The sequence below is a fragment of the Silurus meridionalis genome, chromosome 23 (assembly GCF_014805685.1).
Source record: "Silurus meridionalis isolate SWU-2019-XX chromosome 23, ASM1480568v1, whole genome shotgun sequence".
Lineage (NCBI taxonomy): Eukaryota > Metazoa > Chordata > Actinopteri > Siluriformes > Siluridae > Silurus > Silurus meridionalis.
This window is the reverse complement of record NC_060906.1, coordinates 24993059-25004700: the sequence shown is the minus strand read 5'-3', so window position 1 is coordinate 25004700 and position 11642 is coordinate 24993059. Positions and strand designations below refer to the sequence as shown.

At 37.5% G+C, this 11642-nt stretch overlaps 1 protein-coding gene and 1 pseudogene across 1 annotated transcript; one reads left to right on the top strand and one right to left on the bottom strand.

Moving 5' to 3' along the window:
* LOC124376629 lies at positions 1-4254 on the top strand (annotated as a pseudogene).
* A 4046-nt stretch (positions 4255-8300) lies between these two features.
* On the bottom strand, positions 8301-10013 carry LOC124376648. The gene is made up of 6 exons (XM_046835852.1): positions 9763-10013; positions 9331-9654; positions 8850-9200; positions 8662-8763; positions 8522-8556; positions 8301-8421 (listed from the first exon to the last, which is right to left on the bottom strand). Exons 1-6 carry the CDS (start codon positions 9800-9802, stop codon positions 8302-8304), a joined length of 972 nt encoding a protein of 323 aa, XP_046691808.1. The 5' UTR covers positions 9803-10013; the 3' UTR covers position 8301.
* Positions 10014-11642: the final 1629 nt, after the last annotated feature.

The window sequence follows — 11642 nt, the reverse complement described above, 5'->3', positions numbered from 1 at the left end:
GACCAATCAGATCAGTCCACAGCTTCAAATCATCCAATCAGGTGTGAGTGAGAGCTGCTTTTCTACTGAACACACAAGTTGATTTCCTCACTATCACTGTGTCTGAACAGGAACGATGATCTCACTCTTTGTGGCGCTTTACTCTCTGCTTTGTCTCTGCACAGCTGGTGAGAACATTTTCAAATCTTTCATTTCAAATAGTAATATTACATATTTACCTCATTTACTGACATCATTAACCATTAAATATCACACACTTTTTACAGTAAAAACATCTGACATCAAGGAGCTTCACGTGAGAACAGTAAAGAGTGGAGAAGATGTAACTATAGCGTGTGATCTCAGTCTGATCACAGACAAAAGTAAAGTAGTCTGGTACAGACAGAGTTTTGGAAAAGTGCCTCAGTTTTTTGCTAAAATTTACGGGACAAATAACTACACATTTACTGATGGATTTAATGATAATCGCTTCAGTTTTACTGTAAATGAGCATCAGTTTGATCTCAACATTATGAACCTGAGAGAAGATGATGGAGGAGAATATTTCTGTGGAGAAATGGAGGGAACTACAATAAAGTTCACATCTGGAACACATCTGCAATTTGAAGGTAAACAGTTTGACTCTGATAAGCTGCTAATTCCAGATCAACACTTTAACCAGTATTATGTGTACATATGCAGTAAATGTTGAGGATTTCACTTTATTCATATTTACTATCATTTCTGTTCATCTGCTGCTTTTCTAATTGATTTATAAAGATAAAGAGATGAAACTCTGTCCTTCACCTGGACCAGAAATCAAGATCACAGGTTCTGTTACACACCAGGGTTCAAACTGAGGCTGTAAAAAACATAAAAGTTGAGATGAAATAATCTTATTTTCAGTTTTTATAACAGAATTGTCCTTAGTACTTTAAAATCATTTCATATTTTTACATGTTTTACATTTTTATAGTTTCAGGAGATGATTCTTGGATGATTTATTCCTTAATGACCTTCAGTATAATATCTGTTATTGTAATCGTGGTTCTGGTTGGAGTTTTATTTCAAAATCATAGAAAAGGTTTGTTTACTTTTTATTATCATCATTATACAGTTTTTCTCAAATGCTAAAACACATTTCACAAACGTTTCCTCCATGTTCCCCAATGTCTAAACACAACACCCTTTTCTAAAGCTACATAAACACAACCACACCTTCTCACTTCAAAACTCAAACTTTCACACCAAAAGAGCAGCTCGAAGCTTTCAAAAATGTAAACACTATACACATCATTACACACTACAGCAAAACAATTGAAAACACAATGCTCAATTTGTGAGAAGGTTCTTTGTTTCATAACTGCCAATGCATATTTTTGAAACTTTACAGTAATGGATGTTCTTAGATCTCTGCAGAGGATTAGGCATTTAGATTTGAGAGTTTCATATGAAGAGTATAAATCTATAGCAAATTCTGCATGTACACTACTGTAACACAACTCAATGCAGAATCTATTGCACACAACTGTACTCTTGAAAACATGATCAGGGTGTGAAGTTTTTTCATTTACTTTATTCACATCACACACACACACCACAATCACTGTGCGGCATCATGTCGCTGAGCTGCATTGGGCCACATCACCTCATCCACATCGCAGGCTATATTGTCTCTTGCCAGGCACCGCGGGAAAAACGCCTTGGAATGGGGAATCCATCCTTGGAAGGCCTCCACTGGGATGTCAACACAGGCCAGCTCCATTGCCCTTAGGAGGTCCTCTCTAGTGTATGGTTGTCTGTCATAAACCTTCCATCTCCATGATGAGAAGAACTCCTCTATAGGGTTCAGGAAAGGGGAGTAGGGTGGCAGACAGACGTTTAAAAAGTGGTTACTGTTGGTGGTGAACCACTCTCTGATTTGGTTTGTTTTGTGGAAGCGTACATTGTCCAATGATCAATGATCAATGATCAATGATCAAATAAATTTGATGTGCGGGCCCAGGATGGTGTTGTTGGCGGTCCAGGAGGATGTCTTTAAGCTCCTCTAGGAAGGTGAGGAGACGTTGGGTGTTGTAAGACACAAGGACAGCATGCAGGTGGACAAGCCCCTCCAAACCCATGGCCGCACAAAGAGTAATATTACCCCCCGTTGGCCAGGAACCTCAGTGATGGCTCTTTGGCCAATGATGTTACGCCTCTTTGCCTTCGTTTCTGCAGGTTGAAGCCAACCTCATCCAGGAAGAGGTACTCATGAGGTCTGGCCATCGTGTCCAACTGTAATATCCGCTGTGAAAATGTGAAAGTGCACAGGTGTTCAAAACAACAGTCAATCAGGTAGCACAGTATTGTCCAGAAGTAATGTAGGCCACTGAGCAACACAGTATGTCCACTAACTGTACTGTAAACATGGATGTATACTTACTTGCACATACTCGTGACGTAGGTCTTTGTGTCGCGCAGAGTTGCGCTCAAAGGGAACCCTATAGACCTGTTTCATCCGCATCTTTTGACGCCGGAGAACTCGGTCTATTGTGGCCAAGCTGACATCATCAATGCTCTCAAAGTTGACATTATTGGCAATGACTTTGTCTCTGATCTCCAGGAGTCTGATGAGGTTGTTCTCACAAACCATATCCACAATGAGGGTTTCTTGTGCCACTGTAAATATTGCAACCCTCCCACCTCTATGTGGCATTCTTTTAACTCTAAAGAAAGAAACATGTGTTGTCAGTTTTACAATACAGTAACAACTGATTTGGAACCAATAGACTACTTTCACAGGCTTGTAAAATTGTATTGTGACAAAGAAAGCAATAGAGTACAATACCTGTTGTGTTGTCTGAATGCCCTGATAATGGTGGCCACGGTGAACCTACTCAGGTTTGGACGGACTCGTAGTCCTGCTTCAGCTATTGTCATGCCATGGACAATGACATGGTCAATGACTGTTGCTCGCATCTCGTCCGTAATGATGGTGCGAGGTTGTCTTGCTTTCCCCCCTGGACCTTCTCCTCTCCCTTGTTGGCCTGCTCCTCTTCCTCCACTGATTTGAACTCCTCTTCCTCGTTGGCCTGCTCCTCTTCTTCCATGGCCAGCTCTTCTTCCTCCTCTGACTTGAATTCCTCTTCCCCTGACTCTGCCTTCATCCATTGTGTTTGTTTGGAATCTTCAGCAAACTGTGCACTTTGAACTTGCTTTTGTACATGTGGTCACAGCATTAGCAACAAGTGTCTTAAATTTTGAGTCGTTGTGTGTAATGAATGACGCCAGGTGTGTTCATTGTGTTCAAATATTGCTGACTGTGGCAAGCATTTTGCATCACATGAGCTTTCATTTGAGAATATGAGCAGAGTTCTTTTGCAACTTGTGTTTTAGCCAAGAAAAATGTGTTAAGATTTATGAGAATGGAGGATTGTGTTTTGTGAATTGTGTCTTCATGTGAAATGTGTTTATGATATTGGAAAATGATGGCTAGATTTAGTAAATATGTTTAGACAACTGGTCATTTGGTTTAGAGGATTGGCTTTTGTGTTTTAGCATTTGAGAAAAACTGTAATAACATTTCTCCAAAAATATGAATCCTTTCTATACTTAAAATTCCGTTCTTTATATTATTGTTCAGGTGCTTCATCACGAATCCCTGAAATCAGCAGCAATCAGGTAATCCAGTCTTCTATTCACTGTGATTCTATTCTGATAAAGAAATCCACATCTGACCTACAATCCACAATGTACAGAGAATTTTACTAAACCATTTACTAAATATCAATGGACTCATTCTTTTTAGTCTTTAATCCACTCTGGTGTATAAACACCTCTTGTTCTTTATCAGGCTGATGATGAAGATGTCTTGAACTATGCAGCTGTGAGTTTTGCTAAGAAACCTTCATCCTCCAGAACATCCAGAGACCAGAGACATGAAGACGTTTATGCACAAGTTCAAATCAAATAGATCCAAAGAAATGAGTTCAGACTTGAAAAACAATAGAAATTGAATTATTCCCCAGTTTGTAGACAAACGTGTCATATTTTAATCAGAAATCAAAATTTTTATTGCTGTAATTTATCACCATTTCCAAACCTGTTTAGTGTAATAATTTCCCTTAAATGATGATGTAGAATTTTTTTTCTTGTGATGAAAATCCAACATGATTTATTGTTTTTCTGAAATAGTTAAATTTGGGATGTTTTATTCATCAGTTTCTCTTACATTAGTGCACATGATTTCTAGAATGTGAATTTTTTTTGTTGTTGTTGGATCCTGAAGAATAAACTATTAGGAAATGTCTCAACTTACTTAAACTTTTTTTATAAAATGTATTTTGCATGGGAGCTTTATAAAGATGACATGATATAAATTTCATGAATGTTGTAATGACTTTAGATTAGTTTACATTTACATTTACAGCATTTAGCAGACGCCCTTATCCAGAGCGACGTCCAAAAGTGCTTTGAGTCTCTAGTAATGAATAAATCTACACTGGTACGCAAGATTATAAACTTAATATAAATATAACTCTTGAATTAGACAAGGCGAACTTGGAAAGTGCTAATTTAAGTGTTTCAGGAAGATGAAGGTCTTCAGTCGTTGCTTAAAGATAGTCAGGGACTCTGCTGTACGGACATCTAGGGGAAGTTCATTCCACCACCTCGGTGCCAGAACAGAGAAGAGCCTTGAAGTATACTTACCTCTTATTCTGAGAGAAGGTGGTACCTGTCGAGTAAACCATTGTAAATGTAATCTGAAAAACTAAGGGCCTTTATGTGTAACAGGGCAGGATGAGGAGAAGATGCTTTTGTTTGTCACACATACGATACAAATCCCTGGTTATTAGTGTATTAGACCCCTCCAATTTAGACTGATTACACACATTATTCAGACATGGACAACACGACCGCGTTCCCAAGCTTCTGGTTTCGGTGTCTGTGTTTAAAATCCCTGCATGGTGAGTGTGCCTCTGTGGGATTTTTGTGGGCAAGCCCACACTTGATTTGCCCAAAGAAAACCCTCATAGGGTCCAAAAGGGCAAAACTGCTGTGACCTTGAATAAGCCAAGCCACAATGAATAGTGTAATCCAGGCTGCCTAATCTTTGTGCTAAAACTAGTCATATCTGTCAAATTGCACCACCAGCTATTTCCTATCAATTTAACATTTAACATTAAAATGAACAAAAAGTAGAAATCTGGAAGTAAACACTAAAGACCAAGTCAGGAGGTTACTAAAGGGTCACTATCAAGTAAGAAAAAAAATCACCAGCAAATCTTTCATGAGCCACTCCCTTTAACTGAGACAGTGTGATATCAAGTAACTGCAAAATATAAACACGAATTTATGTTTTTCTCTGTGTAAATGCAAAGCAGTAATTATTAACCCCACCCCCAAACAAGCCTAAATGCATTAGAGTGGATTTCAGATCTCAGATTCTTTAGAAGTGTGAGAGGCTGCAGCGGTGCTCTCTCTCTCTCTCTCTCTCTCTCTCTCTCTCTCTCTCTCTCTGTCTCTCTCTCTCTCTCTGTCTCTCTCTCTCTCTCTCTCTCTCTCTCTCTCTCTCTCTCTCTGTCTCTCTCTCTCTCTCTCTGTCTCTCTCTCTCTCTCTCTGTCTGTCTCTCTCTCTCTCTCTCTCTCTCTGTCTCTCTCTCTCTCTCTCTCTCTCTCTCTCTCTGTCTCTCTCTCTCTGTCTGTCTCTCTCTCTCTCTCTCTCTCTCTCTGTCTCTCTCTCTCTCTCTCTCTCTCTCTGTCTCTCTCTCTCTCTCTCTCTGTCTCTCTCTCTCTCTCTCTCTCTCTCTCTCTCTCTCTCTCTCTGCAATTGTTTCAGTTTAATTAAAATAGCATTGTGTTTTCTGAGACTGAGTGTTTTAGCCAACAACTCACACTGACTTGTACTGGGTCTCATCAACAGTCCAAATGTTTTCATTTTAGAATTTCAGACTAAATTTCAAAAGAATTGATGTTAAAAATATCTTTAAAATTCTATATAGAATGTTGATATCAGTATTTACACAAACTGTTCTCGAGACTGTATCCAGTGTAAAACACATAACAGAGAAAGAATTGTTATTATTTAAAGGATAATCTCATATCTTTTGGTAGATTTGAATCATTTAATGATGATCCTGTAGAAAACACGTCCACACTTATTCATGCAGAACATTTAGACAAAGTGCTGCTGCAGTCTATGAGTCCAGCAGTTTCACACCTTTGATGTGGTAAAACCCTTAATGGCCTCACGCTGGTGTTTGGTTTGAGACGTGTGACTTGTTTTCCATCTCACACCACAGAGTATATTTCAGGGCTGATGGAAACACAATGTGGTTTAAAGTGAGAGAGAAAAACTCGAGTTTATTTCTTCATCATGGAGGAAAGAGATATTAGACTTTTATAAATCTACTGATTGGAACATTTCCAGTTAAAGGTTCAGTTACTGAAATGTGTTTAGGTTGAATATTGTGAAACTTAAAGTGAATCAATAATTAAAGATGGGGTCTAATTAGGTCTAATACATAATCACATTGTCACATTAACTGTTACTGCTTCACCCACTGTGCACCTTTTACCCAAACTACACAAGTTAAATGTGAGAAGCGTCTATTCTGTGCAAAAATCCACAAAGAGCTGTCATGTGTACACACATTTTACATCAAGGTTTCCAGTGAAGTTACTAACATGTGTTACAACATCTCTAATGCTGTTAGTTAAACAACAACTCAAACAAATTGCTTTTGTCAGAATAAGAGTAAGACTGCATGCAGAACCATTGCGTCACCAAGAACCTAGCAACTGTCTTGTCTTAGCGATCATGTGTTTGTGCAACAAGAATAAATGATGTGAATTCATCATCAACGCATTTTCAATTTTAAAACGAGATGGAATTATAACCAAACTGGTCTAATCAACTGCAAGTCTCATTAGCAGAATGTGAATTATTACCACAAAAATGTTTACATGCCAGTTTTGTGTGTTGTCCTGCACTGTCTTGTGTTGTCTTTTGCACTGTCTTGTGTTGTCTTTTGCACTGTCTTGTGTTGTCTTTTGCACTGTCTTGTGTTGTCTTTTGCACTGTTTGCACCAGTTGCACACATGCACTTTATGTGGCGAGGATCTCCTACTAGTTCTTGGCCCTGTGTTCTTCTGTTCTGTGACTGTTGTTTTGTGTTGTTGTATGTAGCACCTGGGATCTGGAGGAACGTTGTTTCATTTCACTGTGTACTGCATCAGCTATATATGGTTGAAATGACAATAAAAGCTTCTTGAACATATACTTGAAATCTTTTTGTCTTAAAGTAGGTCTAAACTCCAAATCAGAACTGATCAGAATCTTATTTTACATAGAAATCCGTATTCATCAGATTCCTTCTTTCCCGATGTTTTTCTTGCTGCTTGTATTTTCTCTGGAGGTCCATTAAAGAATCAGCTGTTTAATGTAGAAGTTTGACTTGTACTATACTAATATTTTATTCTAACGAATATAAACAATTTCACAATAATAATAAAAAAATACAATTATTAATAGGAAATTTAGAAAAATTAAAGCCAGTAGTTTGAATCTTTAACTATAACATGTATAACAGTATTAAACTGCTTGTTCATGTACATCTGAGTCCAACATCATTTTCAGAAAATATACACTGTGCTGCATGCAGTCCGATTTCTGAGAAATCCAACCAGAGCAGTGTGTTAGATACATTTATCAGACCAGTTTACTTCAACTCTTATACACACTGCAGTGTAAATCTACACATATTAATGATTTACTATTCAATTTATATATAATTTATATTTTTCTTTAGTATTTTTCCCTATTGTATTACACTTTATTAATGTACATTTTTGTGTTTATTTCAGCATCTGGAATAAATTGTGTTCAGTTTATTTGTTAAACATAATGAACAATTGTTAGTTATTTCTCCGTCTCACTATTATTTTAAAGCAATTATTCTAATTAGCACAAATGTGTATGATCTCTTTAAGGCTACGCTAAATTTAAAGCTTTACCTTCTTAATAAAGAATCACAATGTAAATTATTAGAATCTATTTTAGAAATAATAATATTAATTATTGATTTTTTTTTGTGCTACAAAGATCTAAATCCATATAACCCCAAGCTTATATTAATTACTTTAAAGTTAATGCAAATAATTTTAAAATATACAACTTTTATTGCAAATAACGCACACTGTTAAACTGCAATGACAAACAGTTTCTAATAGAAAAATAAAAATAAAAACAAAATCAAAATTATTTATTTATTTTTGACTGAAAATATTTGAACTAACAGCAATACATCTCCATCATACTGGATTTATTTTCTTTTGGATCTATTTGATTTGAACTTGTGCATAAACGTCTTCATGTCTCTGGTCTCTGGATGTTCTGGAGGATGAAGGTTTCTTAGCAAAACTCACAGCTGCATAGTTCAAGACATCTTCATCATCAGCCTGATAAAGAACAAGAGGTGTTTATACACCAGAGTGGATGAAAATATTTACTTTGGGCGTATTTTTAAGGTATTTTGTAATTTTGTAAACACTGGATTACCTGATCTGTGTTATTTTGAGGTTTGGTGGAAGCCCCTTTATAGAACAACAATCATAAATATCATTAATGCTGAACTGGAAAAAGTGTTTTTGTGATTCTGATCAAAATTCATCTTAAAATGAATCATAAAATAAACAAACCTTTTCTTTGTTTCTGAAGTAAAACCCAAACCAGAGCCATGATTACAGTAAAAGATATTATATTAGAGGTGATTAAGACTAAAACACTCCACTGGATCTTTTCTGAAATGATAAAAAGCCATTATTTGGATCAGTATCACTGGAACTGACTCTGAGTTTTCAACAGGAAAATGTATAAAAGCTCTTACCTTCTCCTTCACCTTCTTTAACTTCAGTTCCATTCCCAAAGAGGATTTGTCCACACGCAGCCACAGCACAGTAGAACGTTCCCTTATCAGAGGTCTGGAGCTTCCTCTTGGGGAGAGTGTAGACACAGCTCTGTGGAGGAGAACCAGCCTCAGAGTTCTTCTTACACTCATCACTGCCGTCTCCATGAGTGTAAACGATTCCTGGAGGAGATTCTCCTGAGTCGTGTCTGAACCAGTACACACTCTGGTCTCCACAGCTTGAAGTAAACTCTTGTACTGAACACTGGAGTGTGAGCGAGTCTCCGTTCTCCATCAGCGTTACAGTCGGAGGAAGTCGTTTCATCTCCTCAGCTTTAACATCAATTAGTAAAAATAATACTATAAATAAACAGTGGTGTGAAATTCGAGAGAATTCTAGATAAAGTGTTGATCTGGAATGAGTTTGAGTTCAGGAGCAGGTTATCAGAGTAAAACTGTTTACCTTCAACAATCAAAAGGGTTCCAGATCCAAAGATTAGTGAAGATTTCAGCACTTCTGCACAGAAATATGTTCCTGTATCCTCTTCTTTCAGGTCTTTAATGGTGAGAATAAACTGATTATCACTAATACTGAAGCGTTCATCTGTAAATCCTTCACCAGGTCTGATTTGGCTATGAGCTCGTCTCACTACCATCTGAGGAACTTTTCCAAAATCCTGTTTATACCAAACTGAAACATTATCACTGGACAAGTCACATTTTATAGTAACACTTTCTCCACACGTTACTTTCTGAACCTGAAGCTCCTTGATGTTAGAAGGTTTCACTGAAACAAAACCGAACATCTGCATGTCAGTAATAAACACAAATATATACTGAAATTATTTTATCATTTAAATGTATTTTATATAAAAATATACAAAATCTAACTGACCTGATGTAAAGAGACAAAGAGCTACAAAGAGTGAGATCATTGTTCCTGTTCAGATGAAGTGATAGTGAGGGAGTGAACTCGTGTGTGCAGTGTAAAAGCAGATTCAGACTCACCTCTGATTGGATGCTTTGAAACTGGGGTCTGATTTTGATTGGTTGTACTCTGTATGAATGTGTATGTGACCAATAAAATTTGAATTTAAATTAGAAAGTGTTTGTTTGCTGCAGATTTACTATTTTATCACTAGAACAAAAAGACTTAAACACTGTTCCAGCATGACAAACCCGTGTGCACAAAGTCAGCTGCATGAAGAGAGTGTGTGAAGGTTGAAGTGGACAAATTCAATTGTCCTGCACAAAAACCCTAAACTTCTCAAACACACTGAACAGCTTCGGTATAAACTGAATCTGGAGCCTCCGCAGTCTCTCAACATTCTGACCTCACTAAAGCTGAGATGTGATGTTCAAGAAGCACACAGGAGTCACATGGACAGACGTCTGCACACACACAGTGACACACATCACTGTTGTTAATGGTTTGAAGCTGGATGCTGGTCTGTTATCAGCACTGAGATGCTCCTATTTTATAATAATATTCCTGAGAACTGACCAGTGCAGATCTCACAGAGAGACATTTCACACTGATTTGTGGTAACGGTGCATCCTATGACAGTCACATGTCTCAATTTAATTAAATTTTTGTGATTTTAAAAGTCAATTTCAGGTTTAAAATATCTAAAAAGTCAGAAAGCAGTTTTACAGAAATATTCAATATAAAATAGAAAAGAGATATTTAAAATATATATAAATGTTTCTCTAATGAATTATCCAAAGGTGGTGAGAAGAATCTTCCTGAGCTTACAGGATGAAGAGGCCTTGAGAGGAAAAAGAACAGATCTTTAACTATTTCACTTTTTTATCTATACTATATAAATATCAAATATAAATCATTTCATTTGTCATGTAAAGGGAGTTTTTGTTCAAAAGGCAGACATGTGTTACTGCATCATGGCCTCTAGAAGGAGCAGGCCTTTTTACTGAGCTCATGCTGGAGCTTAACTGGAGTCTTTGCTGTCTCTCGATATTTATCTCCAGCTTTCCTTTTCTCCGAGAAGAATGAAAACTGTTCTTCTGGGCTCGCGGCACTTACTTCCGTTTCACAGCATGACCCACAACAGCTGGCAGAGATCAGGCATAAATTTGGTACAAAGGGTATACCTTGGTCTGTCTTTCGGGTTCCCCTAAGCTAAAGAGGAGCACCAGTACCCAAGCCCCTTTCTGAACCTCATTTCATTTTCTAATGCGGTTTTTGTCTCTTCACAACACTGGTGCTGTTACATCGCTGTCCGTTCAGCACCATGGCAGTCGTGTTCAGAGTGTTTTTCCTGTAGTGGGCGTGTGCCAGCATCCAGACATCACAACATGTTACTTCCAGTTTCCATTTTCATGATGGTCTGGTAAAAGTTGTTCTGACCAGTAGAGTTTATAGAACACCTTCATGATTTATGAAACTGAATGTTCTTATGATTAGATCAATGTAATCACCATCACATAAAACAATATGCATGTCTCATGCTGGCCTACACAGATATAAATCATACACTCACCGCCACTTTATTAGGTACACCTGTCCAACTGCTCGTTAACGCAAATTTCACATGGCAACAACTTAATGCATTTAGGCATGTAGACATGGTCAAGACGATCTGCTGCAGTTCAAACCGAGCATCAGAATAGGGAAGAAAGATGATTTAAGTAACTTTGAACGTGGCATGGATGTTGGTGCCAGACGGGCTGGTCTGAGTATTTTAGAAACTGCTGATCTACTGGGATTTTTACGCACAACCATCTCTAGGGTTTACAGAGAATGGTCCGAAAAAG